The sequence below is a fragment of the Neopelma chrysocephalum genome, unplaced genomic scaffold (genome assembly GCF_003984885.1).
Source record: "Neopelma chrysocephalum unplaced genomic scaffold, ASM398488v2 Primary Assembly neopelma1_89, whole genome shotgun sequence".
Lineage (NCBI taxonomy): Eukaryota > Metazoa > Chordata > Aves > Passeriformes > Pipridae > Neopelma > Neopelma chrysocephalum.
Genome location: NW_020897751.1, coordinates 204,582 through 231,855, shown reverse-complemented (window position 1 = coordinate 231,855; position 27,274 = coordinate 204,582). Strand labels below are relative to the sequence as shown.

The window sequence follows — 27,274 nt, the reverse complement described above, 5'->3', positions numbered from 1 at the left end:
CAAATACCACACTAATGAGGTTCCAGCATCCTTTTGACAGCTGGGGCTCTTGGCAGCTGTTTTTCTTCCTCCCTTCCAACTTCTGTCGGTGGGAGGAAGAGGCTGAAGGCAGAGCAGTGGTGTTTGCTGGAGCTCTGGGAAGCCTGTGCTGTCAGGTGGCTTTTTTTTTTCCCCCTTCTTTCTCACACTCATTATCTTTTAACACAAATCCTTCTGCTGCCTTGTTGGAAGAGATCAATTTTTACACAGAGAACAAGTCTGGCTTCTCATGTCCCAGCCATAATCATTCAGAGGGGCGGGTGCTGGGAGGGTTTAGTGGGATACTCGAGGGATGGAGAGAGGAGGTGAGTGTGTATTTCAGTTGGCTGCCCCATTAAATTAGCACAGGACCCTCAAAATAACAAACTGTGGGATTTTTCAGGCTGTCCCATCCTTGAAGTTCAACCTTTTGGCATGCTTTAGGGGGTAGGGAAGTCTTTTGGAGAGCCCTTTGCTCTGGCTGGGACAGCCCTAGGGATGGAGGAGCTTCCAGAGCAACAGGCAGCAAGGAGGGGAGTGTGCTTGGGTAGAAACCCCCTGGATTTGTGCACAAGTGGAAAAGAAACGTGTTGTGAGCTAACTGGGGTTGCTGTGAGCTCACAAGGATGTGCAGTGAAGGAGTGGAAGGTCCAAAACACGTGCAGGGTGTTTTCTTCCTCACAGTTGCCATGGCTTTCTCACCTCTTGTGACTTTGCCAGGAACAAGCTGGTCTGTGCTGACCAGGCACGGGGTCAGCACTGGAATGTTCATCTGCAAAAACTGGGTGAATTGTTTCTTAAAACTCACTTTAAGCGTGTCATGCTTTTCATTCTTTAAAGAGGACTGAAAGAGCAAAGCTTAAGTTGCCCAGAGAGGTTGTGGACTCCTCATCCCTGGAAGTGTCCAAGGCCAGGCTGGACGGGGCTTGGAGCAACCTGGTCTGATGGGAGGTGTCCCTGCCCATGGCAGGGGGAGGAACTAGATGGTCTTTAAGGTCTTTTCCGACCCAAACCATTCTGTGATTCTGTAAGTCCAGCCAAATTTTTGAATCGTCTTGTCTTTTAAGAATTATTTTAGGGAAAAAAAAAACAAACCAAGAGGATGACACAGCTGATCTTGGAGTACTTCATATGGTACTTGAGTGGTACCCCCGGGTGGTGGTGGCTTTGATTGTGACCCCTCCCTGTCATTTGCAGGTGCAGAGCATCATCCGCTCGCAGACCAGCATGGGGATGCGGCACCGGGACCGCTCCACCACCGGCAACACCCTCAAGACCGGCTTCAACTCCGCCCTCACCACCTACTTCTTCGGGGCAGAGCTCAGGGGCAAGCTCACCATCTCCCACTTCCTGGAGTTCCAGCGCAAGCTGCAGCACGACATCCTCAGGCTGGAGGTTTGGGCTGGCCCTGGGCACAGGGAGGGCTGGGCTGCAGGACACGGCTTTGGGAGCTCAGAGGGAATTTCTGCTCCTGGATCAGAGCTGCTGGTACATTCCTGGGGAGCATTCCCCTAAGGACCGTCTCCAGCACTGGCAGGTCGCTGGAGCAGCATCTGGCACGTCCTGGGTGTGTGTCCCTGCCCGTGGTGCTGCCTGGCTGTTGCCTTGGCACTGCTGCTGGGGATGATTGAGGTGATCTAGGGAAAAGCAGTAACAGAGGCTGTGAGGGGCCTTGCAGAGGAGGGTTTGTGGCACTCCTGATCAGTGAGCTGTGCCCTGAAGGAGCGGGGTTTATAACCTTCCCCAAACTCTTCATCTCTGCTGTTGTCCCCACCTTTTTGTTTGCCTCGTTATTCTGAGTGTTGTTGCTGTGTTCCAGCCTTGTTTGAATCCTGCTAACGAGCTGTTCTCTGTTATATGACCTCTGTGGTTCACTCCTGGATTAATATGTTTTATAAGACTTGTTGTCCATCTCTCCTGAGGTTTTTACCTTTCAATTGTATTGAAAATCTCTTTTTTTTCTTGGCATTACTGTGAGTTAACAGCAGCTCCCAACCTCCTGCTTCTAATCACCTGGACTCAAGCATCAGGCTTCAAAATGTGGTTCTTTTGTATAAAATGAGTACAAGAACAGCACTGGGGACTTGCTGGTCTATCCCAGCTCCCAGGTGGAGCTGACTCAGTTAGGAATGATGCCCAGCACTGCATCAGGCTCAAAGGTTCGACCTGGCTTGAGCAAAGCTGGGCTTTTATTTGCAGTGGAGATGAGGATTTGTGCACAAGAAGATCCCCCACAACCATAACCTTTTAGGCCAACAGCATTCAGAACTCTGTTGTTTCAGTCTGCTGTCTGATTGTTCACATGCTCAGGGTTTTATTTATTTATCCAGCATTTTATTAAGTTCTTATTAAGTCAGTCTTGCCATCTTAAACTGAATTTATTCCCTTTTTTTATTTGCAGTTTTACAATTCTAAGTGAAAAACTGATCCAAGGACTGCTTTTTTTTTATTATTATTTTTTATGAAGGTAATTGCCCAGTTCACTGACTTCATTTCATGGTCATTAGAGCAGTGGTGTGGGGGGAATAGGCTGGGTGAAGACAAGGTTCTTTGTGAGCTGGGAAGTGTCAGTTCCTCGGTGCCTCTGCAAATTGAAACAACTAAAATACTTTTAAGTTTAAGAAACATAAGCTGCAACTTGAATGCAAAGGGAAAAGAAATAGAGCTTATTCTGTCCTTGTTTTCCCACTGCCATGTTCACTGCAGAGGTGGGCACTGGAGTGTTCCTGGCCTGTGCTCCCTCCACAGGTCCCCAGTTATCTCATTAAGAAGCAACAGGGATTTTTTTCAGTGTCATGGTGCTTGTTCTTTGTTTCCTCCTGTGGCAGTTTAGTCTTTAATGATTTCACTCAATTGTGTGTCTTCCTGGCGAGTGTTTGTTGCCTTTCTAACGAGTTGGTTGTTAATTGGGGACAGTAAAGGATATTTATGTCTAGGTAAGTTATTGAATATCACAAAGGCAGCATTACTGGACCCCTGCCAGCCCCCTTGGGGCAGCACCGTGCTGGGCTTGGCATTTTTGGGACTCATCTCAGCTGAAACATTCACCTGTGCAGAGGTAACAGTTCTGTTCTGCCAAACTTAATTTCCTCCTGAGTTCATGATACTAAAGCACCTGATCTGTCTGCTCGTAGCTCTGGTGGATTTAGGCAATACAGGCCTATTTCTGTCCTCAGCATTATGCAGCAGGGCTTCTCTCCTCTTCTGCCTTTATCTCTTCTGACATGATCTCCCACCTTCTCTCCCTGCTTCCTGTTTGATGTGTTTGTTCACAGTTAAGCAGCTTTTCACACAAGTGTCTGGTGGGTCTGTGCTGCTCCTTTCCCAGAGAGTGCCCTGATGAACTGAGCCACTTAAAAAGCCTGATAATGCAGAGATGAGATGTGCCCTGAGGAGAGGAAGATTTACCTTGACCCGTGCAAATGAGGGAGAATGGGAGAAGTGGTGCTCAGCTGAACTCCTGCACCCCTCACCCACTCATCCTTTGCTGGCTCAGTAAAACTGGAACGTGTTCTGAAGCTGGGATGTTAAATTGAAACCCAGCTTTTGTTCCTGTTCAGTGTCTGAGCTCCAGGGAAGTCCCTGGGGAAATGCAGGTCTGCAAAATCTCTCCTGGGGCTGGGGCAGCCCCTGAGTGACATGAAACCTCTGTTTCCAAACTGGGACGACTTCCTCCCTCCTAAAAGAAATCTACTTTAAACAAGCCCTTTTCTAAAGCTGTTTTCCCTTCAACTCAGGATCCAGGCATTTCTGCAGTTAATACACTTGAGAGTTGATTTCTTCTGCTGACTGAAGGTGGAACAATAGTTTCTGACCATCTGAACCCACTTTCTTTCTTCTTACTGATTTTGGTTCTTTTTTTATTTATTTTTTTAATCAAAATATCCATGCATATTTCTTGCTAAGACTGAGCAGAAACTATCTCAGGGGATTTAGATGAGACAAAGCCCTGAACATTTCAATGTTCCTTGTGGCTGAAGTGCTGACAGCAGGTTTAAGTAACCATGGCCTGGTGTTTTCTTCTTCTCATCTTTTTGATGCAAGTGCATTTTCCATCCTTTTATGGAAACTCAGCAATCAACTCAGTTGCAGGAAGGGTAGGATGAGAAAAGTAACCACAGGCAGAGGTAGAGGAGAAGCTTTTAATGGCTTATTACAACTTTTATTTTTTATTACAGGTTTGCCTGAATAGGTTCTGCAGCTCCAACATTTCCCATTAGGACAGAGAGTGTTTGGCTCTTTTTTTTTTTTTTTTTTTAGTGAAAATACTCTCTGAGTTTGGAAAATGAGCAGGACTTGACATCATTATTTATGCTATTTCTGCTTGTTAGTGTCTGTCCCAGATATCCCCATGTCCTTGATGGTCCAAAAGGAGTCCCAGCCAGCCTGTGGGGCCTTTCCAGCCTAAGATTTCATGGTTCTGGAAGTGCATGTAGACAAGACAAAGGCCTTTGTTCTCCACGTCTGTCAGCCCTGCAAGGCAACCCAAAGCCTGCTGACAGCACTGATTTAATCACCAGAAAGGTCTTCCAAGTGCAGTAAAATGGGATTCTGTAAGAATATGGCAAAGGTACAGCACATCATTACTGTCATCTGGAAAACCCCTCATTTTCTCTGTCTGTTCTGTGATAGGGGATGTGGGAGGAACTTTTTTATCCTGGAAATTCCTGTTTCCATGGCCAGTGCCAGTGCAATTGCTGCGGTTTGTTTTTATGGAGAAGGGGTGATGGATGCTCTTCCATCTGCACACACCTCCTTAGCAAGTCCTGAATCCTTTTGGATCTCAGCCCTTCTTAACAAATCCTCTGGTTTCAGGAGGTTTTCTGGTGCTTTGCAGCCTGGTTTTAAGGTACATCCTGAGTCTGTAAGTGCCTTTCTCTTCCAAGTCCCAGGGTTGGTATCTGAGCAAACCTGTACCAGGTATTAAAAGCTGCTGTGTTGTTACCAGTTTACTCAAGACTTTTTGGGGGTTCTGCCTTGTTTTTCCATGGGCTGGCAGTGATACAGGTTTTCAGTGATTTGTTAACACAGGCAACAAAGTTTGCAGCAATGAGTTGTGTATCTTTGTATGTGCTGCAGTGATTTAGGTGAAATCGGAGTTTACTTAAGAGTAACTTCAGTAAATTGTTTTGAAAAATGAAGTCTGGCAGGGTCAGATTGGCTGAGCTTTGTAAGGAAAGGCCCAAAACTCAGACTTTTTGGAGGTCAAGTTGCTATCAAACGTACACAAGGCATTTTTATTTTAAGTCAGCTCTGTGACAGTCTCTGTCATGGTTTGCTGAGTTGTCTCTCAGAGCTGCCCTTTACCTGCTGATCCCCTCACTGTCAGCATCACCACTGCCCTGCCCACTGTGGGAGCAGTGATGGGGAAAGTAATGTTTTCCCCTTTTCCCTGTGAATTCCCACTTCTCTGCATCCTGTGATGGATTTTGTGTACTTCCATAGTCTTGTCAGTTCAATATCTGAAACTCCTCCTTTGGTCCCAGACTTGCTTTCTCTTCCTTTCTTACATCTGAAAAGCCCAACCAGCACTAGTAGAGTTGCCTCTTTAATGGGTCAATTAATGGCAGGTTCAAAATTGTTTGGGTTCCTTATTAGTGATTTCCTGACATGACTCTGGGCCTGTGTCATTGTTGTCATCCCCTGACTCCAGCTAAAAGGTGTGTTGGTAACTAATAACCTCTAAACAATAGGTCTGGAAGGGAAGAGGATCTGGATATTGAGGCTTTTGCCCTCCAGAAGCACTTAGTGTAGTCAGGGATGGACAAAGCCAGGATGGGTTTAGTGCCAAGGAGAGGGAGTTACCAGGAGACCCTGCAGCCCTACGTGCTCCCTCTTCTGCATTTCATGTTTTAGAAGTTTTAGGGAATAGAAATGAGGCTGATGTTCCTGCCTTTGTGATGGAGAGCCATGAAAGTGTTGTGGATGACAGAATTTTGTGGCATCTCCAGTTAAAAATGGGATCATGTGACCACCATGAATTTTCACATCAGGGAACTCTCTAGTTAAGGAGTCACAACCCAGCATTTACAAATGCTAGCTGGGAATTTCTGGGCAGTCAGTTGAAATGGTTTGGACAGCTTATCATGTTTTTGATGGCATTCAGAGCCAGCAGCCTGCTCTTGTCTTGGCATGTGAGTGGAGAGTGTCACATGAAGCTTTCAGGTTGACTGCACTGTCTCAGGGGTTGGGGAGAAGCTGGCATTCAGTTTTTGTCCAATGTCAACCGAAGACTTGGGAAGAATTCAGAGTGGGATGTTAGTATGGAAAAAAAATCTGAAATAAGGATAAGTTATGAGGCCCTGGCATGTGCAGCTTAAAGGAAAGACAGAAGGGAGATATAACTGTCTCAGGAAACATGAGGAGTCACCATAAAGGAGTCTGAGGCAAAGTCGTTTTCATCCATCAGGAACAGCAGAGCAGGTAATGAGATGCCTAAGTGTGCACCAGGGAAAGTTCAGTTTAGATCCAAGATAGGTTCCATTCCAGTCCCTTTTTCCATTAAGCAGGGGGAATGGTGGGGGGTGGGGGGTTCACCACCCCAGGTGAGTTACTGGCAGCTGTGCTTGGTGCCTCAGTTGGAGGATGCCATAAACACTATTCCTAACTAATTCCTCCCTAGGACAGGCTGGAAAAGCAAAGTGGGGCAGTCATCTGCACCAGAGAAATCAAACCCTCCCAGTGCCTCACCCTGAAAGGGGGAGGAAGAGTCAGGTATCAGCTGTGGGGTGGTTTGAGGGGATTGTGAGACCATATCAAGCATCCGCATGTCAGCTGTGAAATCCCAGAATATCCTGAGCTGGAGGGGATCCACAGGGATCATCCAGTCCAACCCCTCACCCTGCCCAGGACACCCCAACAATCCCACCCTGTCCCTCAGAGTGTTGTCCAAACCCTCCTGGAGCTCTGGCAGCCTTGGGGCTGTGCCCACTGCCCTGGGGAGCCTGGGCAGTGCCAACCACCCTCTGGGGGAAGAACTTTTCCCTGAGATCCAACCTGACCCTGCCCTGGCACAGCTCCAGCCCTTCCCTGGGTCCTGTCCCTGGTCACCAAAACAGTCAGTGGTCCAGGAGTGTGCCAGTGAGGCTGGGCTGGTGTGACAGGCTGGGGTGGCTGGAGCAGCTGTGCCTGCTCTCTTTTGGGATGGAAGCTTCATGGAGCAACCCCACAGTGCCTGCTGAGAAAACCCCCACTGCTGCTCTGCTGGTGTTTGAACGGGGTGCCTTCAGTGTGGCTGATGCAGGGGCTCTGCAGGGGAAGCCGTGGAGGATTTTATTGGAATTTCTGTTTATTGCATCATTAGTAGCAGTGGAAGGTTGTGCTCTGTAACAACAGGCTCCTTTGGTTTATGAAGAGCGTGTAAATCCAGTCTGAGCTCCTGCAGTGCAGCTGAGCCCCGAGCTCCTGCAGGCAGCACAGCCTTCTGGGGGACCCCTGCCAACAGCACAGCCTTCTGGGGACCCCTGCAAACAGCACAGCCCTCTGGGGGACCCCTGCAGGCAGCACAGCCCTCTGGGGGACCCCTGCAAACAGAACCCCAGCAGTGGTATTTGGGTTAATTATGTTGCCTCAAGTGTGTGTGGAGGTTTGTGCTGCTGAGTCCATAAAGCAGAAGGGATAAACCATTTAGCTCTTGTTCATGTGTGCACAACCAAGTTATGCAGGAGCCAGGGAGTGCCAGAAGTTGTTGGGGAAGAGGTTGGGGGTGTCTGTGTGAACATGTTCTTCTCGCAGGTATTTGAGTTTGGCCTCGTCCTTCTGCTGGATGAACAAACACTCCAGTCCTCTTGCTCTTTCTCCCTTTTCGAGCTCCAGGTTCAGAGCTTGTTCTGCCCCTCCCCAGGTTGCTGGCTGTGCTTCAGCCCCTGCCTTTGCCTCTCCTGACACACCAAGGACGTGGGAGCAGGACACAGGCGCTCCCTTTTCCCTCCTAGGCTGAATTAAACTCCTGCAAACCTACACTTCTTGGGGAATTGAGCAGCAAGGTCAAGCAGAAACAGGCAGTAAGAGAACTGTATTTCTTAATAAGATTGTGCCCAGCAGTTCCATGGAGAGCTATGTTTTCCAGAGCAATGGCTTGACTCGGGAACTTGCAGCTCTGCTGTCCCGCGGGTTTCCCTGCGGGAGGGTCAGGGACTTGTTCTGCTCCTGAACTTTCCTCTTCTCTCATTCAGCAAGCATGTGTAGGATGGAAAAGCTGCTCTGTTCCTTGCAGCGGGAGCATTGTCAAGGGCAGGAGTGGCAGTAACAGAGCCAGGCCTGGAGAGCAGCCGTGGGAGGAGGTTGCTCATCTCTCCCCCCTCTCCATCCCAGCAGTCAGGCGAGCACTTGCCTTTAATTTCCCAGATGTGTCCTTTTCCCTTAGTGTGACTGATTCCTTTTCTTTAGGTTTCCTTCCTCTCATTCCCTGGCTGCACAGAATTTCAGAACACTGGTGTCTCCAGAGCTGGCAGGAAGCAATTTTGATTCATGAGGATGAAGTTCAGGTCCGACCATCTTTGCATAACCCTTTTTTTAATTGCTCATTAAAGCAGAACAAGTGGCTGGTGATGGGAATGAATTTTTCCCCCTCGCAGGCAGCAGTGCCTTGCCAAGGTCAGTGGAGTCTCCAAAGCAGCTATCCAACATCTGGCCTGCTGGGATTGCACTGCCACTGACAGAGGGACATTTTTAACCTGCCTGCTACATATTCACTTGAGCAGAGGGGGAAAGTGTGAACAGGGAAAGCATTTGGAAGATTGGATTTTTTTCTCGTGTGAAAATAGCTCCGTTTTCTTTCATTTATTTATAATTTTTTTAGGATAAAGAGAAGCCAGCTGCTGCTGGGAGCATTTTTCCTGGCCTGATCCAGCTGTACAACCCCACACTTGAGTCCAGGGAATGAGGTAGGGGAGGGAGTTAATGGGCAGTGAAATAATTCCGGTGCTCTGCCTGGTTTTATGGCGCTGGGAGGTGGTTTCCCAAGCCAGGAGCTGGCGGGGCTGGCCCTGCCTGTCCCCCTGGAGCAGGGAGTGCCATCAGGGAGTGCCCTCAGCAGTGGGCACCGTGCCAGCTGGGTGCAGCACAGGGCAGGAGCTGCTGCAGGCAGGGAGCTCCCCAGGCTGTCCCAGCCCTCAGGGTGGGCTGTGCAGGTCCTGGTTTGCTCCCCTGGGTGGGTTATCCAGGGTTATCCGACTCCCTGGGGCTTTGCTCTGCCCAGCGTTGCAGGGCAGTGCCCAGAGCAGCCTGGGCACCACAGTCCAGGCTGGGTTTGGCATTTCCTCCCCTGCACCCTCCCCATTTTCACTTCTCCCACCGTTGGATCCCGCTTTGATCATCTCCAGAGCTGTTTCCTTGGGTGGTTTTCACCAGATAATGCAGTTTGTGAATCCCATCCGGTGGCTCTTTCGCAGGCTGAGCTTCACCTTGCAAAGCCCAGTGCTTTGAATCCCTGTCCACAGAAACCTTTTAGCATAATTATAAAAAAAAAAATAAATTAGTATTTTAGATCATCGATCTTCCCCCAAAAAAAAACCTCTAGGAACTTTTGCCTCTCTTCTTTTTGGCAGTAGTTTGGTGCTGTGCAAACGCTTCAATTTACTCACAAATCCATTAAATTTTTTTGGATGGAGGAGGTTGTTGGGATTTAGGAAGATGTATGGTGTTTTCCCCCTTTTTTTCCCTTCCTGTCATAGTTGTATATGCAACTTGACAAGAGATCCTGGCAGCCTGCTGCTCCAGAACAGTAAACAGAGCCAGTGCTGCAGTGGTTTGCAGATAAATAATGTATTATGGCCTGTCAAATAAAGCTGTGAGCAAATACCACTTTAAAGGGTCATATATTGTGAATCTGACTATTACCCTACAAATCATTATTTTCCAGACCCTTTTGATTCCTTATTATGCACACAACAAGCTCTCAGAACAGGTCACCTTTTCCAACTACCCCTAAACCTGACAGAATTAGTATTTGCAATATTTCTGCTGTGGATGTTTGTTTAACCAGCAGAAATAAGCTCAAAAATCATCTCTCGACACTTTTCTCTCCGTCTAAAAGTCCTTGTAGATTTATTTTTCCTCACTATCTCAGTTGGAAACGTGGCACACATTTTATTTTTTTTTTTTTTGTGAGATCCTTGCTCTGAGATTTTAGGCAATACATCATTTGTTTGATTGGCTTTTAGGAGAAGCCTTCCTAGAGATTTAAGAGGCTCTAAAATACAGCAAGATATGTAGCTAATATGAGTGTTTGCAGAGGCCAGGAGCTGTATCCTTTTGGCTCTGCTTCAGGAGCAGTCTGGGCTGTGATTCCATCGTGCTGCTCGTGTTTCCCTCTTGCACTGCTGGGATTTGAGGCTCTTGCTGGCTTTGGTAGAACCCAAACTCCTTCTGCTCCTGTGCCAAGTGGAAGGGGCCTGATGGTTGTTTTAACCCTCTTCTTCAGCAAGCCAAACAAACCCGGGTGTGCAGCCCCAAAATGCCAGGAGTGCTGGCCCTCACCTTCCAGCAGGAGATTTTACATCACTTGTGGCCGGGCAGTGATGCTGAGCCCTCTCTGGGGTCTGGGGCTCTGACCTCCCTCCCCAGGCAGGTGCAGGGCAGGTGCTGCTCTCCTGGGCACAGCTCAGTCTGCTGGCAGCAATCACCAGCCTGCAGCAGCTTTTTAAGCCCTCTCTGGTTAGAGAGGGTTTTAGGTAGAGTTTTCCCCTACTGGTTATGACAAAGTTACTGAGGAGGAAGGAGAGTCAGCTGGAAAGAGAAACTTTCCCCTGAGAAGTGTCTGCTACCTAAGTTTGACCTTTCTTTTTGAAGGAGGGATGTCCTGGAGCAAGTTGAAACTGCCTCATCTTATATTTTCTTTCTGTGTCTCAGCCCTGCAGCTGGTGGTGGCAGAAGGAGAGACAAAAGAGGAACAGTGTCTGCATTTAAGAAATTCCAGCAAGTTGATTTTTTTTCAGTCAAGTGGTGTCTCTGAATTGTTTCGGGTGGATGCTTCCCAGAGGCTGGGATTTGATTTCCTGCAGGGGAAGGAGGATTGAGTTAGTGGGGGGAAAAAAATTGTGAAGCGAGGAAGAAGAGGGATGATGGGTCTTTGTACTGCAGGTCCTTGTACTGCCTTTCTATAAAGCTGTGCAATTGAGGGGATGTGGAAGCAGAGAAAACTGCTTATTTGCTTTCTGCTCTGCTCGCGTGAGGAAGCTTTTCCTTGGCACCAGAAGGAGAGTGGGGCTGTTTTTTCAGACAGAAAGCTGAGCTAGAAGGAAGTTTACTTGTATTTCAGCTTATAGGGAAGGATGAAGATGATCATCCTGTTGGATTTGGGGAGTTTGGGAGTATTTAACACATGTTTCAGGTCATGGGTAGTCTTTTAAATAAAAAGAAATCAGAAAGGACCCTGATGTGTATCAGGACTGGCCACTGGGACTGGGCCAGTGAAGCTGAGCAATTCTCCTGCCTTCTTCCCCTCCCACAGAATGGTTTGGGTTGGAAGGGAGCTAAAAGCTCCTCCAGTCCCACCCCTGCCATGGGCAGGGACACCTCCCACCAGCCCAGGTTGCTCCAAGCCCCGTCCAACCTGGCCTTGGACACTTCCAGGGATCCAGGGGCAGCCACAGCTTCTCTGGGCAACCTGTGTCAGGGCCTCACCTCTCTCACAGCAAAGAATTCCTTCCCAGTATCCCATCTAACCCTGCCCTCTGGCAGTTTGAAGCCATTCCCTGTGTCCTGTCCCTCCAGTTCCCGATGAACTGCATGTTCCATAAACACCTTGGATTTCCTTTCACGTTGCATCGGCTTTTAATGAATTTCAAAATACTGCCTTTTATATTTTAAGCTAATTCCTCCAGCCTCTCAGGTGTCCTGCCTGCAGGAAGGGCCCTGGCAGGGTTGTTTTTCCTTCTCCTGGCCGGTGTGTGGATGCAGAATCCACTGCTGGCACCAAGTGGCTGCTGGTGGAAGCTGCTCCCGAGGTGTTGGACTCGCCGGCCTCTGTCCTGTGTGTGGAGATTTTGGGGCTGCAGTTTGAGAAGGGGTAGGACCCCCCATCCCCTCCATTTTCCCTGCTGGAGGGTGTCCTGTGTGGGAGCTGCTCCATCCCACTCTGGATGAGCGACTGCTCTGGCCCTGCTTTGCCTTTCTTTGGGATCACGAAAGGCAGAAAGGCTGTCACAGCATTTGCTTGCCTCCAACAAATCCCAGTGTGCTCTGCCCTTGGGTGCATCCCATCCTTGGAGGGTTTGGAGGTTTTTTTTCCCCCCTGAGTAACTGGGAAAATCACCTGTCCAGAATCATCCCAAGCATGAAGGCAAAGGATTGTGATTACCTGGGAAAGGGCACTATTTTTCCTGCCTTTTCAAATACCCAGGGGGTTTTAACACTTGACAGTGTTTGTAGGCTGTGTATTAAGTACTGAAATTAAAATAACAGTAGGCTTTGCACCCTCCTTCATTTCCAAATGGGTTGCCCAGAAGACTTTCCAGAAGGCAGGGGATGCAGATGTCCCTCTGCTCCCAGGCAGGGAGGTGGGAAAAGGGGTGTCAGGGATAGCTGGGGGTGTTATTTTGCAGCAGAAATCAAGGGATTTCCACCCACAGATCCTTTGAAGCCCAGTTTCTTTAGGAATAAACAGAATTGCTGACATACCAGCAAAAAATAAGCAGAATTATCTGCCTGAGATTTGCCTACATCATCTCGAAGAGACATGCCCTGTTTCTCCCTTCTGTAATTAATTTAAATGTGTCTGACACTAGCTTGGAGGCAAGTTTTGAACTTTCTGTATCCATTGCTGTGATTCTGCTGCTCTTTCTCAGTTCAGTGGTGGCTCCATTGGAATTTGGGAGCTGGGTGTTGACCAGCTCTCTGTGCCAGCCCCTTTCTGGACTGGCCTTTGCAATGAGCATCACTCTTGGGCCATCTGAGTGTTTTGGTTTAATGTTAGAGATGCTCATTTTATTAAAATAAGTGAGATAAACCCAGAGCAAACAGCATTAGTTCCACAGTTTTCAGGGTTTTATTTCTTGTGGATAATTGTATGGACTCATCACTGCATCTGACAACCACCTGCAGAAATGAAAAGTCAGAACCAGTTTTGGAGCTCACAAGGGGGGAGATGAGTTGATTTATTCCCAGGGAATCAGGATGATTTGGTACTTTAAAGAGATTTGTATAAATAAGTTATTGTAGTTTTCATCTTAGATTTCATTTATCTTTATTTTGTCCTTCAGCATTGTCTCCTAACTGGGCTTTTAGACACTGACTTAAGCTTTTCTGAGCATATTCACCACTTATGAGGTTGATTTGAGATATTTGCACCCGATTCTCAGCCTTTAATAAAAGATGCTGCCTAAAGCTCTGCTAAAACTTGGGATATTTGAAAGCTGGTGGTATAAAAATGCTGGTTTGTGTCTTTGGGGATGAAATTAGGAATATTACAGGAGAAGAAAGAGTTGGTGCTGCTTTTGAACCAGTGCTGACAGCGTCCCTGGGGTGTTGTAAAACTTGTTTGCATCCTTCAAACACGGCAGAAACTACTTCTGCTTTTTAATGAAGAACATACTTCTCCTCCAAGTGAGTTTCCCCCCCCTCCTTTCCCCAGCACACGAGAATGGGAGAGGCCCACGTTTTGCATCCTGAGTAATCCCCAAATCCTGTGTCAGGTGACAGTAAAAAGCACCATCTTTTCCCCAAATCCTGCGTGGGCCACCCAGGTGAGAGCACAAGGTGCCAAGGAGCAGAATTTCTCCATTGGGGAGAATCAAACCAACCATCCAAACCCCTGCAGCCCTGGTGCTCCACGTGTCAGGAATCACTGGGTGTTCCATTGGGAAAAGCAGCCAAAATCTGGCTGATATGCTGATAATTAAGAAGTTAGTAGCACAGAAGAGCAGTTGAGGCAGGACTGGTGAACTCCCTGGGCAGTGGAGTGCCAAGTAACTGGTACCACATTGTTCTTTACGAGTTTAAAAGTTAAAATTGTTGTTAAATGTCATCTTCTGGCTTGTGATCAGCTGGAGTGTGTCCAGTGTATGTTTCCTGATAAGTTTGAAGGGATATCATTTATACCAAATAAGGGATCCTGAGTGCTGAGATCTGTGAAACCAGGTGAGGTCTGACATGTTGGTAGAGTCACAAAGAGGTGGGGAACAGGAGGAGGATGAAATCTGCATTATTCAGTGAGCAGAGCCCTGGTGTTCCAAGCCAGCACCTTCCCAGGTTGGGGAATTGCTTCTCCCTCCTCCCCTGCAGCAAAAACCAGGAGATGAAGTACTGCAGGAGAGAGGGATTTATGGAGAAAACCTCCTGCAGGGCAAACACAGCAGCGTTTGGAAGGGTCAGGGGGGCTGAGGACAAGGAGAACTTGGGGAAGGTGAAGTCTGGAGGCATCCACGACCATTCCCTTGCTGGGACACCCACCCAGGGCTTGGAGCAGAGAAGAGCTGAAGTGAGACTCAGTTTTTGCAAAGCCTTTCCTTTGGTTTGTTAACAGCAGCCATGGAACCCCTCCTGCACGTGCTTTTTGAAGCACTCACTGGCACGCTGGCTCAGTCCTGGGAGGGAAAACCAACGGGGCAAGATGCAAAGGCTTCTCCCAGGAGGGTCACGCGGGGAGAACGTTGACTTGTCAATTCCTGGGGAAAGCAGATATTGGAGATGTTTCTTCCCAAGTGTTGTTGTGATTCCCATTCTCTGTTGTGATGCCTTCTGGAGCTCACACCCCGGGGTGGAGGCTCCTGCTGCCCTGTTCCCACACCTGTGTTGTGTCCCTGCAGTTCGAGCGGCACGAGCCGGTGGAGGGGCGGATCACGGAGCGGCAGTTCGGGAGCATGCTGCTGGCTTACAGCGGGGTGCAGTCCAAGAAGCTCACTGTCATGCTCAAGCAGCTCAAGAAGCACTTCCAGGACGGAGAGGTCAGTGGCATTCATGGGAAATTCGGGAGGTTGAGGTGGGGGCAGCTGTGCCATGCTGAGCAAGCTCCGTGTCCTGAGGGAGAGTCCTCAGGGAGAGCATCCCTGCCCTCGGGGAGAGCATCCCTGGCAGGGAGGGGGAGGAGATGGGAGTGCAGTGGTCAGGGCTCAGTGCAGGCTCGTTCCTATGGAAATGGATGCTGTAATTTTAAAAATTAAATTTGCTGAGCAAATTTACCCTGGGTCTGGAGCCAGAACAAACATTGCTCCTGGTTCCCGGCTCGACCTTGGATTAATTAGCTGCTGCGACCAGGAGGTTTATTATTTAGTTATTAACTTCTGTGAAAAATTGTTTGAATTACTCACAATTTAGAGAGGGATAAGTTTGCAGACCCTGCACTCATTAATTCAGTGTGAGACCTTGGAATAAGAGATCCATAGCACAAGGACGTGCCTTATCAGGTAAGGCAAGTATGGGCTGAGGAATGACTCGAGCATTAGAATTTTACTTCTGCTCCTATAAAGCTGGAATGTTCTTTTATTAACTAGGTTATAAACAAGCAATTCTTCACTATGAGAATGGATGGGAAGTCTTTGGCTGCCTGTTGGGTCAGGCTGGCTGTCTTAGAGCTGCTTCCTCCTGACATCAGAACTGGAGTTTATTTCTTAACTGGTTTAGATGCCAAGTGTGTTATAAAACACAAGTTTTGACCAGGGTCTGGTCCTTTTTTGTCCCCTATTGGTGCCTTAATAGGACTCCTGCAATAACAGGAATCATTTGATTTTTCCAGGAAAGAAATACTTCAATGCAATGTGTGTCTAAGAGAAATTATCAGCTCTGTTGTTAAAGTTTGCAAATAGTCAGTTCTTTTGCTGTGATTTTTGGTTTTTAATTTGTGTGTGTGTGTATATATAGATATTATTGAACTGTAGCTGGATGAATGAGAAAATAGGCAGAGAGATTTGTTTTGGAAGGCTTCTTACAGCAGATGTTTTCTTCCTTTCATGTGTGAGCCAAGCCCCTGACATCTGTGCCAGGGGAAGAACTTTTTGTTTTTACCTTATTCCTCATCCCCAAATCAGCCAGACTGTGCTTCTATTTGCAGACAACCAGATTCAGAGCAAGTCTTTATCTTCTTTTATTCCAAGGACTTCCAAGGAGAGGAAAATGGGGAATAGGACAAGAAAAAATACATTTGCAAGGAATGGAATTCTTGGAAAGTTCCTGATTCCTTACACTGGTGAGGATGAAACTCCCAGTAACTGTTCCAAAGCCACCAACAAGCTCTCCCTTGAAAATGCAGTTATCTCATGAGAGCTTTCTTATGGAATCTGCCAAACATCCTCTTCCTTGTCTCATGCAATTACCTGTCCTGCACAAGGCAGTCCTGGCAGCCTCCAAAAGGATAAAGCTCTGGGTTTAATCTAATCTTTAGCTGTTCTACAGCATTGTTACTCTACATTCCTGCTTTTGGGAGTGTTTTCTTGTATTAACTGATAATCTGCTTTTTTTTATTTTTATTTTTCTTGAGGAAAAATCCCACTTTACCCTGGATATGTGAACTTTGCATATTCAGCAGAGCTGCTTTGCTTAAAATTGCTTGTGATTGTCCTCCTCAAGTTATACTTACACAGCTGCTTTTCTCCCAGTGAAAAGGACCCGAGTCCAGGGATATTTACAAGCAAAGTACTTGATATATTTATGTCTCCCTAACCACTAGAAAACCAGGCTGACTGTTCAGAAACTGGTGATTCATGGCACTGTCAGTATGTGCTTTGGGGGCTGGCTCAGGTATTTTTCTGTGGAGGTGGCAGGGGGTGGCAGTGAGGTGTAATTCTCCCTGGCTGAACCTGGATTCCTGGGGAAAAGGGCCCTAATTTTTGCAGGAGGTGTTCAAGCTGTCATGTTACAAGCAGGTGTTTGCTCCTGGAGCTGCCTGCTGATGTTATGGGAGTGTTGCCTGAATGATGGAAGGGTTCAGGCTTATGAATCAACAGCTGGAGCTACAAAGGCCTTGAAAGAGGTGATCAGTCATCTGGTGACTTGCTGGTACGAGCCTGAGGCTGTCCCAGCCTCTGATTTTGTTTGTATTTTGGTAGCTGGGACAGAGTTAGTGTTGATGCCAATCTCAGCTACAGGATTCCTCAATAAAATATTAAATTTCATAATAGTAAAGGCATTGTTGCTGCAGAAATTCAGTGTCAGTCCATATGAAAGCCCAGATTTGTAGGATGCACATGTATGTCATTGGTTTTGCTTTTTCAGCTGCTGAAAGGACCACAAATTTATATATGCAAACATGTAAACCTTCCCTGTATTTGGGATTGTAGTGTCCAAGGCCAGGTTGGATGGGGCTTGGAGCAACCTGCTCTGGTGGGAGGTGTCCCTGCCCATGGCAGGGGTGGAATGGGACGAGCTTTAAGGTCCCTTCCAACCCAAACCCTTCCAGGATTCCAACCAAGGGTCTGTTTTGCACTGTTTGGCCTTGACATCTGTCATTTCATGGTGGAGCATCCCAGGAAAATGCAACATTTTTGGCTCTTTGCTTAGAACAGCTGCTGGGATGCCTTGTAGCCACCACTACAAGCCTCACGTGTCCCAGACAGAGCAGGTACCTCCCAGCACAGGGTGTTCTGCTGGCCTGGAAGTGACTGTGCACCTTGTGGTTCCTCCCTCGTTTGTCATGCCCTGCTCCCAGGCAGGAGCCTGTCAGCCAGGAAAAGCATGGCAGGGAGGCATCCTGATAATTGCAAAGATATTTTCTCTTGTACCAAGCAGAGGGATCTTTGCAGTGCTTCCTGCAGAACCACTTGATTTATGGGGTTATTTTTTTTTTTGCTAGGACAGTGTTTAATTTAATTCTGCTGAACATCTTGGGAAGTGGGGCAGGTACACGTTCAAGGAAAGCTCCCTGCAGATCCACCAGGGATTTGTCCAGCTCCCTAGTCCACGTGTGCTATCCCATTTTGCCATCTCATCCTTTCTGGCCTGGCTCCATGGATCCAGGGCTGACAAAGCTGCTGTTCACGTGTTGGTGCACACGTAGATCATCGGTGCATTGCCACATGCTCAGTTCTACAGCAAAGACAGGAACAGGCTGCACGTGTCAGTGTGAGGAGCCCTTCAAAATGTGCTTTTTTCTTTCCCAAGAAGATTGGTGGCTCCTGATGAGGAGTTGTTTGAGCAGGGTTGCAGCAGATCATGTGGATTTATGTTTGACAGTGCAGGCTGAGCGTGTGCTCTCATGCAGACCATGGGTGAGAGATGTGCTGGGTTCTGCAGCTGGGATGTTTCATATCTTGCCCTATCAGTCCGTCCTGCCAGGCAGGAAGGGAGGAGCCTGGGCCTGAAGTGCTCTTGACAAGCTGATTTGTCTGTTCCAAAGGGGAAGGCTGAGTGGTTGTTGCTGTGCTGGTGATTTCCCTCCTCCTGGGCTGTGCTGGAGCAGCTGGAGGCTCCAGCTCCTGTCCCAGCACACTGTGGTTGTGCTGGTGCTGAACAGGTTGGTAAAATCAGGTGTGGTGTGACCAGGTGGGGGTCCCAGAGCTGCAGCTCCTCTCCTGGGGGATCTCAGGACACCTTCCCATGCCTGTCCCTGTGCTTCCCCATCCCAGGAGAGCAGAGCAGACAACGATCCAGCCCTGCAGCAAAGCCAGGGGGGCACATCTGTGCCTGCTCTGCAGTGTCACCTTCTGGGGAAGAGCTGCATCCCCCCAGGGATCCCTGCAGCTCATGGGAGAGACCTTACAGCTCATGGACTGTTTCACCTTGTCATTGCAAGTGTGCAGGCTTCCAAAAATCAGCACTTTTGGAGTGTGCAACTGCCCTCTGGATCCAGCTTTGGGCCAACGAGCCACTTTGTCATGTCCAGGTACTGTCCATAGTCTCCTGTTCCCATCACCATGTGGGTGCCTTGTCTCTGTCCTAGGGGCTGACATTTGAGGAGGTGGAGAACTTCTTCACTTTTCTGAAGAACATAAACGACGTGGACACGGCTCTGAGCTTCTACCACATGGCTGGAGCTTCTCTGGATAAAGGTAGGAAAACTTGAAGGAGGTTTAGGTGCTGAAAGCCTGAGGGAGCACAGCTCATACCATGTCTTTGGAGTTGGGAAGATGTCAAACAAGCCCAGGCTGACGGGTTAAAAATGTACCCAAATTGCAATTCCTCCCTGTAATGACATGTTTAACTTGCTACATCCCTGGATAAAGAGGGATTTTAGGTTTTGTACTTCCTTAGTTTTAGATATAGAGGAAAAAAGGCAGAAATGTGCAGCCTGAATGGGCACAGCAGGACCATTGTGATGGGAGCAGAGGCAAGATGACCTAGTGAGTGTGTCACAGACTCTGCTTCCAGATCCCAGGGACACCAGTGTTTCTTCTGCATCCCCATCTTCTGAAGTGACCTTTTTTCCTCCCTTTACAAAGGACTTGAGAAACTGTGTAAAAGAACTCTTGCCAACTTCCCTTCTCTGGAGATCCCTGATCCACAAGGAGAGGCACAGACCAGCAGTGGGGTTGGTGGCAGGAACTGCTCAGACCTTGATTTGTTCCAGCTCTGCTCAAAAATCAGAGGCTTTGCCTAGAAATAAGGGCTGTGTGGCCAGAAGCTGCATTCCTGATGGGGAATCCAAGTAGTGGCAGCTTTGGAGCTCCCAGGTGTGCTGGAGGGCAGGAGGGGGAGCACTGGAACCCCACTGAGCTCCCAGACTGAGCATTAAAGCCTGTCCAGAGTCTGTGTGTGTGGCCAGAGGAGTGAGCTGATTAAACCTCAGAGCTGGTGTTTCCTGGGGAGCTTGGCAATAACGTGGTTTATTGATCAGACCAATCCATATCCTTCTTCTCACTGTGAGTTTCCTTTTCTGAGCTGCTCTGTATCAGCTGTGTTCTCAAATTGGACACACTGGTGTAAAAAAAAGGCAAAAGAACCACCCCAAACCATACATTTAAAATCAAAGTCTGGCTCTCTGCTGCCAGGATTTATCACAGGTTTCTCTTCTGGATTATTTTTTTTTAAAGCTCTCAGCCTGGGGTTATAAAAAAAAGATGTCAAACTCATTACAAGTTTTTTAGGCTAAGTGGAAACTCTTGTCTTACTAGGAAGTTAAAGCTGATGTATTCAGGCACCTGCAAAACTAAACATTTCAGAAGTAAGTTATTCCAACTGCTGCTGTTGTGGGAATATTGAGGCATTAATAGGTTTTTGGGCAGTGGAATTACAGAGGGAGTCAAACGTGTCACATCTCTTCTTGGGTGTGTCAGCAGCACTTCTCACCTTTAATTTTTTGGTGGGGGGAATCATCTGTGCTCTTTGTTTTATATCACAGTTACCTTAAGACTTAAAGTTAAAAGAAGCTGGTAGGATTTTGTTTTTTCATTTCAAAGTAAAACCCCCGAGTCTGGGTGTGCTGGGGCCGCTCTGAGCCCTTTCTGCAGCATCCCATGAGGAGGTGTCAGCCCAGCAAATCCAATTTACTCGGTGTCTGCAGGAAATTAGCAGCTGTCCTGTTGTGGAATATGTTTGTGGAGAACTTAGGGCTGCCTGCAGTTGGTGAATCAGTGTGATTGCTGTTTAATTAGGTGCCATTAATGAGCTCGTGCTGGAGCTCCAGCCGTGGGGGTGGGAGTGTCTGGTGGGGTGAGGGAACCTTCCTCAGGCACAAGGGGAGCCAAATTTAAACCCAATAAGTGATAAATGGGGTGTGCTCTCCTAAAAGCCAAGCTTTCACAAGGCTTCTTATTAAAAACTGACAAATGTAAAAAGTACTGGTCGGATGGGGAGGAGGAAGAGGACAGTTTGTGTAGTAATTTCCTGCTAACAATGCAGCAAACATTATTATAGTTTTAGAAGGACTGTTTAAAATTTAAGAGGAAAAAAACAGCCTGGATGGTACCAAACAGCCAGAGCTTGACAGGCTGTTTTCTGTGCTGAATTAAAGTCACTTCTTCTTCTTTTTCAAAGGATCATAAACCTGTATTTTAACGACCCATTTAATAACAGACGGATTATTTGTTAGCCCATCTTTCATTTTCCCAGAAACAGAATGGCTGTCATTCCCTTAAATCATAGGCATTCCTTAGAAATCTTCCCCAGCCTGGGCTCACAGCTGGCAGCAGGAGAGGAGCTGAATTCAGTGCTTATTCCCTTTGCAGTCCAGGGGGTGAACTGCACTTTTTTTGGCAGTGCCTCCAAGCAGCCCTTCCAGAGCCATGGAATAACTCCTTTGGGCTGCAGGGCAAGGCATGGATGCACTTTGCTTGGAATGGGCCTAAGCAAGGGGAGATGGCTGAGCCTCTGGAGACCCTCCTGTCCAACAGGGTCACAGACAGCCCTGGGCCACCCTCAGTCACATTTGGGGTATCTCCAAGGAATCTCCTTTCTTTACATATTTATGCCTGTGGATATGACACAAACAGTGGGTCAGCTCTGCTTTTTTCCCTGATCTCCCTGACTTTCTGTTGTGCTCCCTTTGATGTCAAAACAGTTTCTCCTCAGCTGCAGCCTCACATTTTTGAGGATAAAAAGAAAAATGTGCCGTGCCACGGGACTGCATAAGGTTTATCCATCTCTCTCCTGGGTGGATGCTCCAGCACGTACATGTACAGGTGATTTGAAAAAAGTGCAGTAGATTTTTGCTGGTTATGTTGCCACCCAACATTTCCAGCTGTGGTCCTTGAAATGAAATGTGTGTGTCAGTGTGAGGCTGGTTTCTGGGAGCCCAAAACACGTGTCCTGCCTTTCCACCCTGGCACGGCCCAGGGCAGGGAGCCCTGCTCCTGTCACCCCCCTGCCATTTGGCAAACAAAGGCAGCAGCCCAGCTGGCCATTATTTTGGCCAAATGTGGGATTAATCTCAAGATGGAGGGGAAAAGGGGAGTTTGCCATCTGGCAAGGCTCTGCACTTGGTGAGACATTGCTCATGGTGTGGTTCTGGGAATTGGAGTGGGGAAAAACTTAACTGTGTCAGACACTAAACTTGCATAAAATAGCTCAGATGGCTCATTAAAGGGACCAGTGGGGACACCAATGCATGGGATTTTAGAAGCCTTTCAAGATAGAAACGTGGAACTCATTTCCACTGGCATGAAATGCAGGAGACTTTCCATGGGGAGATGGATGCAGCCATCCCAGAACCCCAAATCTGGACAAGCTTTGTTTTAGATGTTTTCCCAGGTAGCACCTATTTCATCTTGTAAAATGGTAAAGAAATTACACAGGGAGGTTTCCTTCAATTTTATTTACCTCTCTGAGCTCCCTCCTAGTCTGGAGTGTGTGTGTCAAAATGGAAAGCAGAGACACTTCCCCCTTCCTTGTGATTCCTTAAAAACCAACACAATCCTTACTGAGCACAGTCACACAACCCCTGGGAAGTAATTTTGGCATCAAGCAAGAGTGATATGATGGAGCTGACACTTGTACAGTTTGATTCATTGAAGAGGAAGCAGCAGCCCCTAAGTACAAGTTATAGCTGGGAAAACTGCAGCCAGGAAAAATGAATAAGAGGAGGGATCATAGATATAGATATATATATATATATAAATCCAACTTCTGTGTAAATTCAGTTTTCTCCTGCATTGTTTAGTCAAAGGTTTTATAAGGGAAAAGGACACGATGGTGGGTGTGGATTCCTCCCCAAAAGCCCCAAACCTCACTCAGGTGAGCAGAAATGGGGTGGAAAGCACCAATAATCTACACAGTCATGAAAGAAAAATCCTGTTAGAAACACTTCATGCAGTTTCTAATTAATCCAGTTATGGTACAGATGAGAGGCTCATTTTTTCCTTTCTGACACACAACACGTAACTGTTCAAAATTCCTGAAGGGCCAATAACTCTGCAGAGGGATGCACGATCCCAGAAGGATGCTGTGGAGGAAAGGAGAGGCTCTTTTGGGTTGCAGTCTGATCTTGTGATGCACCACTTCCCTCTTTTCCCTGGCTGCAGGGCAGCTCTGCAGCTGAACATTCCTCCCAGCCACTGTGGGCTCACAGTACAAAGTCTCTCCAGATGGGCTCTCCTCAGGTCAGGCTTTGTAGGGAAGCAATTTAAATACACTCACAGCAGCCTAGGGAGGGCTTTTCCCCCCATTTATACAGCAAAATCCACTGCCTAACCCTGCAAGATTGATGGCTCCATGGACTGTTCTTTTCTAGAGGTGGGAATAAAACTACCAGTCAGGGGAGAAAAGGGAAGTAATTCCTTACAACTCTCTATTTTATGGCAAGGTTAACCTGGGCTGCCCACTGAGGGAGGGTGGAGGGGTTCGTTCTGCACTTATTGGCCTTGGGTTGCAGCAGGAAAACCAGTTTTTCTTATTCCCAGCCTGCTGGAATAGTTGGTTCATGGAGTATCACCTTTGCAACACTGTCAGAAGGAGCTGCCTTGTTGATCAAGGAGAGGTTTCCCACTTGGAGCTTGCTGTGGTGCTGACACTTCCTTCTGATTTTGTAACCAAAAGGGGGAGGAAAAAAACCCATCTCACCTTGGGGGTTTTTAACACTTCTCTTGCCCCCCCGGGTGTCAGCAGGGTGATGCTCACCAGCAGCCCCTCCACGGCCAGGCAGCGATGCAGGGGGAAGGTGGGGGTGTCAGGGAGCTGGTTTTGAGGGCTGTGCTGTGCCCTGTGTTGCAGGGGGAAGGTGGGGGCTCTGAGGAGCTGTTTTTGAGGCTGTGCTGTGCCCTGTGTTGCAGTGGGGAGGTGGGGGCTCTGGGGAGCTGTTTTTGAGGCTGTGCTGTGCCCTGTGTTGCAGGGGGAAGGTGGGGGCTCTGGGGGGCTGTTTTTGAGGCTGTGCTGTGCCCTGTGTTGCAGGGGGAAGGTGGGGGCTCTGGGGGGCTGTTTTTGAGGCTGTGCTGTGCCCTGTGTTGCAGTGACCATGCAGCAGGTGGCCAGGACGGTGGCCAAGGTGGAGCTCTCGGACCACGTGTGCGACGTGGTGTTCGCGCTCTTCGACTGCGACGGTGAGTGACCCCAGCTCGGGGCCAGGCTGGGGGAGAGGCCAGCCAGGGGAAGAAATCCAGGGGGAAAAACTGCCCTTCTGCTCTTTGGGATCCGCAGAGATGCTCCTGCACTTTTGGAAGGGTGTCCAGTGGCACCCACCTGCTGAGTGCTGGGTGGGAGGGGTTTGGTGGGTTCAGCTTCTTTCCCCCCTCCCCAGAACTCTGGTTTGTGTCACAAAAGGAGCTGTTGTGCTCCAGGGTTGGAAGCGAGCCGGTCTGGGAATCTTATTTCCAAAATCCTGGACAAATATCAGCTTAATTAATTGGTGGCAGCTCTGTGCCCTGCTGGAAGCTCGTTGCTTTGCTGGCCCCAGCGCTCTGAGGGCGTCTGTTGCCACACTCAAGCACTCTTGGGTTGATTTAATGAGACTCACTGCAGTCTTTGCCACCAGGGAACGATGGCAGCGATTCCGACTTGGAAAGCAGGAAATTCTGCCTTTGCCCAAAGCTGTCCAGCCAAAACCAGAGTGCCTGCTGGCTCCCTGCTCCTCCAGCACCGTCACTGGGGTCTGGCAGCTCTGGGTGGCAGTGGTGGTGCATAAACATGAACGTTAAAAAATATGTTTAATTATTTTACTCCTTCTTGTCCCTCTTGGTTTCAGCCCCGACCTGCTGCTTTGCACCTTTCTAAGGTCACATCTTTTGTTTTGTTTTCCTCTGTGCTTCAGTGGCACTTTCTGATACGATTTTCAAGCCGGATCATCAGGCTGGAGTGAGCCAAAACATATCCAAATATCCCCCATTTGCATCCCCTCAGAGGAGAATCTGCTAAATGTTTTGATAGCAAACCTTTGAGGGGAAAGATTTGGGTTGCCAAAAGAGTCCCTCTAGGAAGGAATCAAGTGGAAAAGCAGGCACAGACCTCTTTTGTTTATTATTTTGGTGTTTTCACTCCATCAGTGTTTACAGACATTACCACCTGCACCTCAAAAACCTGCAGCACCAGAGGGAATTTCCCTGACTCCTTAATAGTTTGCTGGAACTTTGCTGCCCAGGGCAATATTCTCAATAACCTCAGTAGATTAATGAATCTTCCCTTCTACTCCATTAAGGAAAATTTGTGCTGTTACCCTGCACTCCTGTCATTTCCTAAATTACTTAAAGCAGAGAGTTTCCTGTGGGCCATTTGCTTTTCTGCCTTCAAGACTGGCCCTGCAAGACGTGGCAGTGCCAGGCAGAGCAGGGCAGCATCCAGAGGGCTGGGATTTACACACTGTGCCTCAGGAACCCTTGCTCAGCGGGGTATTTTGGGAGGTGGAAGCCAGAGGTGACTTGGTGCTCTGCAGGGAATGACACCCCTGCTGCCCTTTAACATTCTCACTTCAAGGAGGTTGCTGGTGGGTTCCTGATGATTCTCCCTCCTCCTCACAGGGAACGGAGAGCTGAGCAACAAGGAGTTTGTTGCCATCATGAAGCAGCGCCTGATGAGAGGCTTGGAGAAGCCCAAGGACATGGGCTTCACTCGGCTCATGAGGGCCATGTGGAAGTGTGCCCAGGAGACAGCGTGGGATTTCACGGCGCCCAAACAGTAGCGGGGTCGGGAAGGAGCTCCCACATTCCCTGGATCAGCCCCGGCACCACGGCAGGGCAGCACCAGGCTCTGGCTGTCCATAACAGGAGGTTTTTGTAAATCCAGGTTCAGTATCCCAGCCTGTTGTATTTGCAGCTTCTGCTTGCTGCTGCCTCCCTGCAATTCCTCTCTCTCAGGAAAAAGGAAAGGACTTCCACTGCCCTCACCCCCGTGATGTGCTGTGTGGGAGAGCCAGGGGTGCACAAGCTGAACCTAAATCACCTTTATTGATGCTATGGCAAAATGGCACTAGGGTTATCTTTGCTCTTAGATTGCTCCTGGGAAAGATTCCTGGGTTTCCTGGATCCCACACCAGGATTTCGGATGGCCAAACACTCTGTGCACCCCTCAGGCTGAGGTGCTGCCTCTGGGTAAGAGCAGCTAAAAGTGGTGGAGCAACCAGCTCTGCTGCCCTTCCTGCCTTGCAGGAGGTCCCTGATGGATTTCCTCAGTTGAGAGCCCTCTCTGTGGGGAATTGTCACGGGAATGTGCTGACAGATGTTTGCTGAGTGCTGCCCTCTCTGTAAAATGTCCTGTAAAGGTGTTGCTCACAACCACGTGGCTCGTGGCTCGTCTCTCTGGGTTCCTTCAGCTCTTCACCCACGGCTGGTGGTGAACGGGGCACAGGACATGGAGTGTTTGGGAAGGGGAGGGAAAAAAAATCCCATGGCTTTCCAGAGCTGGAAAGACAGAGGGGATAAATCACCTCTAGAATACTTTCCTTCCCCAGCACAGCAAGGACATGGAGCTGCTGGAGCCAGACCAGAGGAGGCACCAAGATGATCAGAGGGCTGGAGCAGCTCTGCTGGGAGCAAAGGCTGGGAGAGCTGGGATTGTTCAGCCTGGAGAGGAGAAGCTTTGGGGTGACCTGACTGTGGCCTTCCAGGACCTGAAGGGAGACAAGAAGAAGGATGGAGAGAGACTATTTCTAAGGGTCTGGAGTGCCAGGACAAGGGGGAATGGCTTCAAACTGCCAGAGGGCAGGGTTAGATGGGACATTGGGAACAAACTCTTCCCTGTGAGGGTGGGGAGGCTCTGGCACAGGTTGCCCAGAGAAGCTGTGGCTGCCCCTGGATCCCTGGAAGTGTCCAAGGGCAGGCTGGATGGGGCTTGGAGCAACCTGGGCTAGTGGGAGGTGTCCCTGCCCATGGCAGGGGGTGGGACTGGATGAGCTTTAAGGTCCTTTCCAACCCAAACCATTCCATGATTCATACTAGGATATTGATCCTGCTGTTAGAGATCATTCCATCTACTGTCAACTCCTTCCTCCCCTCATTTCCCTGCTCCACTCGGGTGTGGGTCCCATGTCTCACACATGTCACAACCCGCAGCCACGAGCTGGGGGTGCAGGTTTGCCCCCCTGTCTGCAGGAGGGGCTGTGCTCCCATGGACAGCTCCATGGAAATACCACCGCTCTCTCCTTCGGAACTAAACTGAGGCCGCTCCACCCCCAGTGGGACTGAATCCATGGAGCAGCCCAGAGCAGCCTCCTCCCTGTTCAGCATCTCCTTCCTTCCGCCGTTCCAGGCACAGTCCCTGGAGCCCCAGGAGCTGTTTAAAAGGCAGGAAACTTGAGCTGAGAGAACTCCTGAAGGGGTTAATCCTCCCCTCCTGCACCGGGGGCCGGGGGTGCCCTTTTTGGGGAGGAGGGGGGGAGCCGGCTGGGGGGGATTCCCGTCCCGCCGAGTCCCTCTATCCCCGTATCCCCCAATCTCTTTATTCCTGTCTCTCCCCGTCCGCCCCAATTTGTCTCCCCGGAGGTTCCCCCGCCCAAAATGTCCCTCAAGGCCCCGCCCCACCGCGGGCG

The 27,274-nt window shown here is 48.8% G+C and overlaps 1 protein-coding gene across 5 annotated transcripts in view; it reads left to right on the top strand.

Moving 5' to 3' along the window:
- The window catches only part of MICU1 (mitochondrial calcium uptake 1), an 83,608-nt gene extending 57,587 nt beyond the window's left edge, over positions 1–26,021 (top strand). For all 5 annotated transcript variants that reach the window (XM_027692888.1, XM_027692887.1, XM_027692886.1 and 2 more), the window contains 5 exons: positions 1,216–1,413; positions 14,766–14,903; positions 18,830–18,938; positions 23,769–23,858; positions 25,269–26,021. In XM_027692888.1, coding sequence (XP_027548689.1) covers positions 1,216–1,413; positions 14,766–14,903; positions 18,830–18,938; positions 23,769–23,858; positions 25,269–25,429 — 696 coding nt within the window. In that variant the 3' untranslated portion in view covers positions 25,430–26,021. The remainder of the gene's footprint in view (positions 1–1,215; positions 1,414–14,765; positions 14,904–18,829; positions 18,939–23,768; positions 23,859–25,268) is intronic.
- The last annotated feature ends 1,253 nt before the right edge of the window (positions 26,022–27,274 follow it).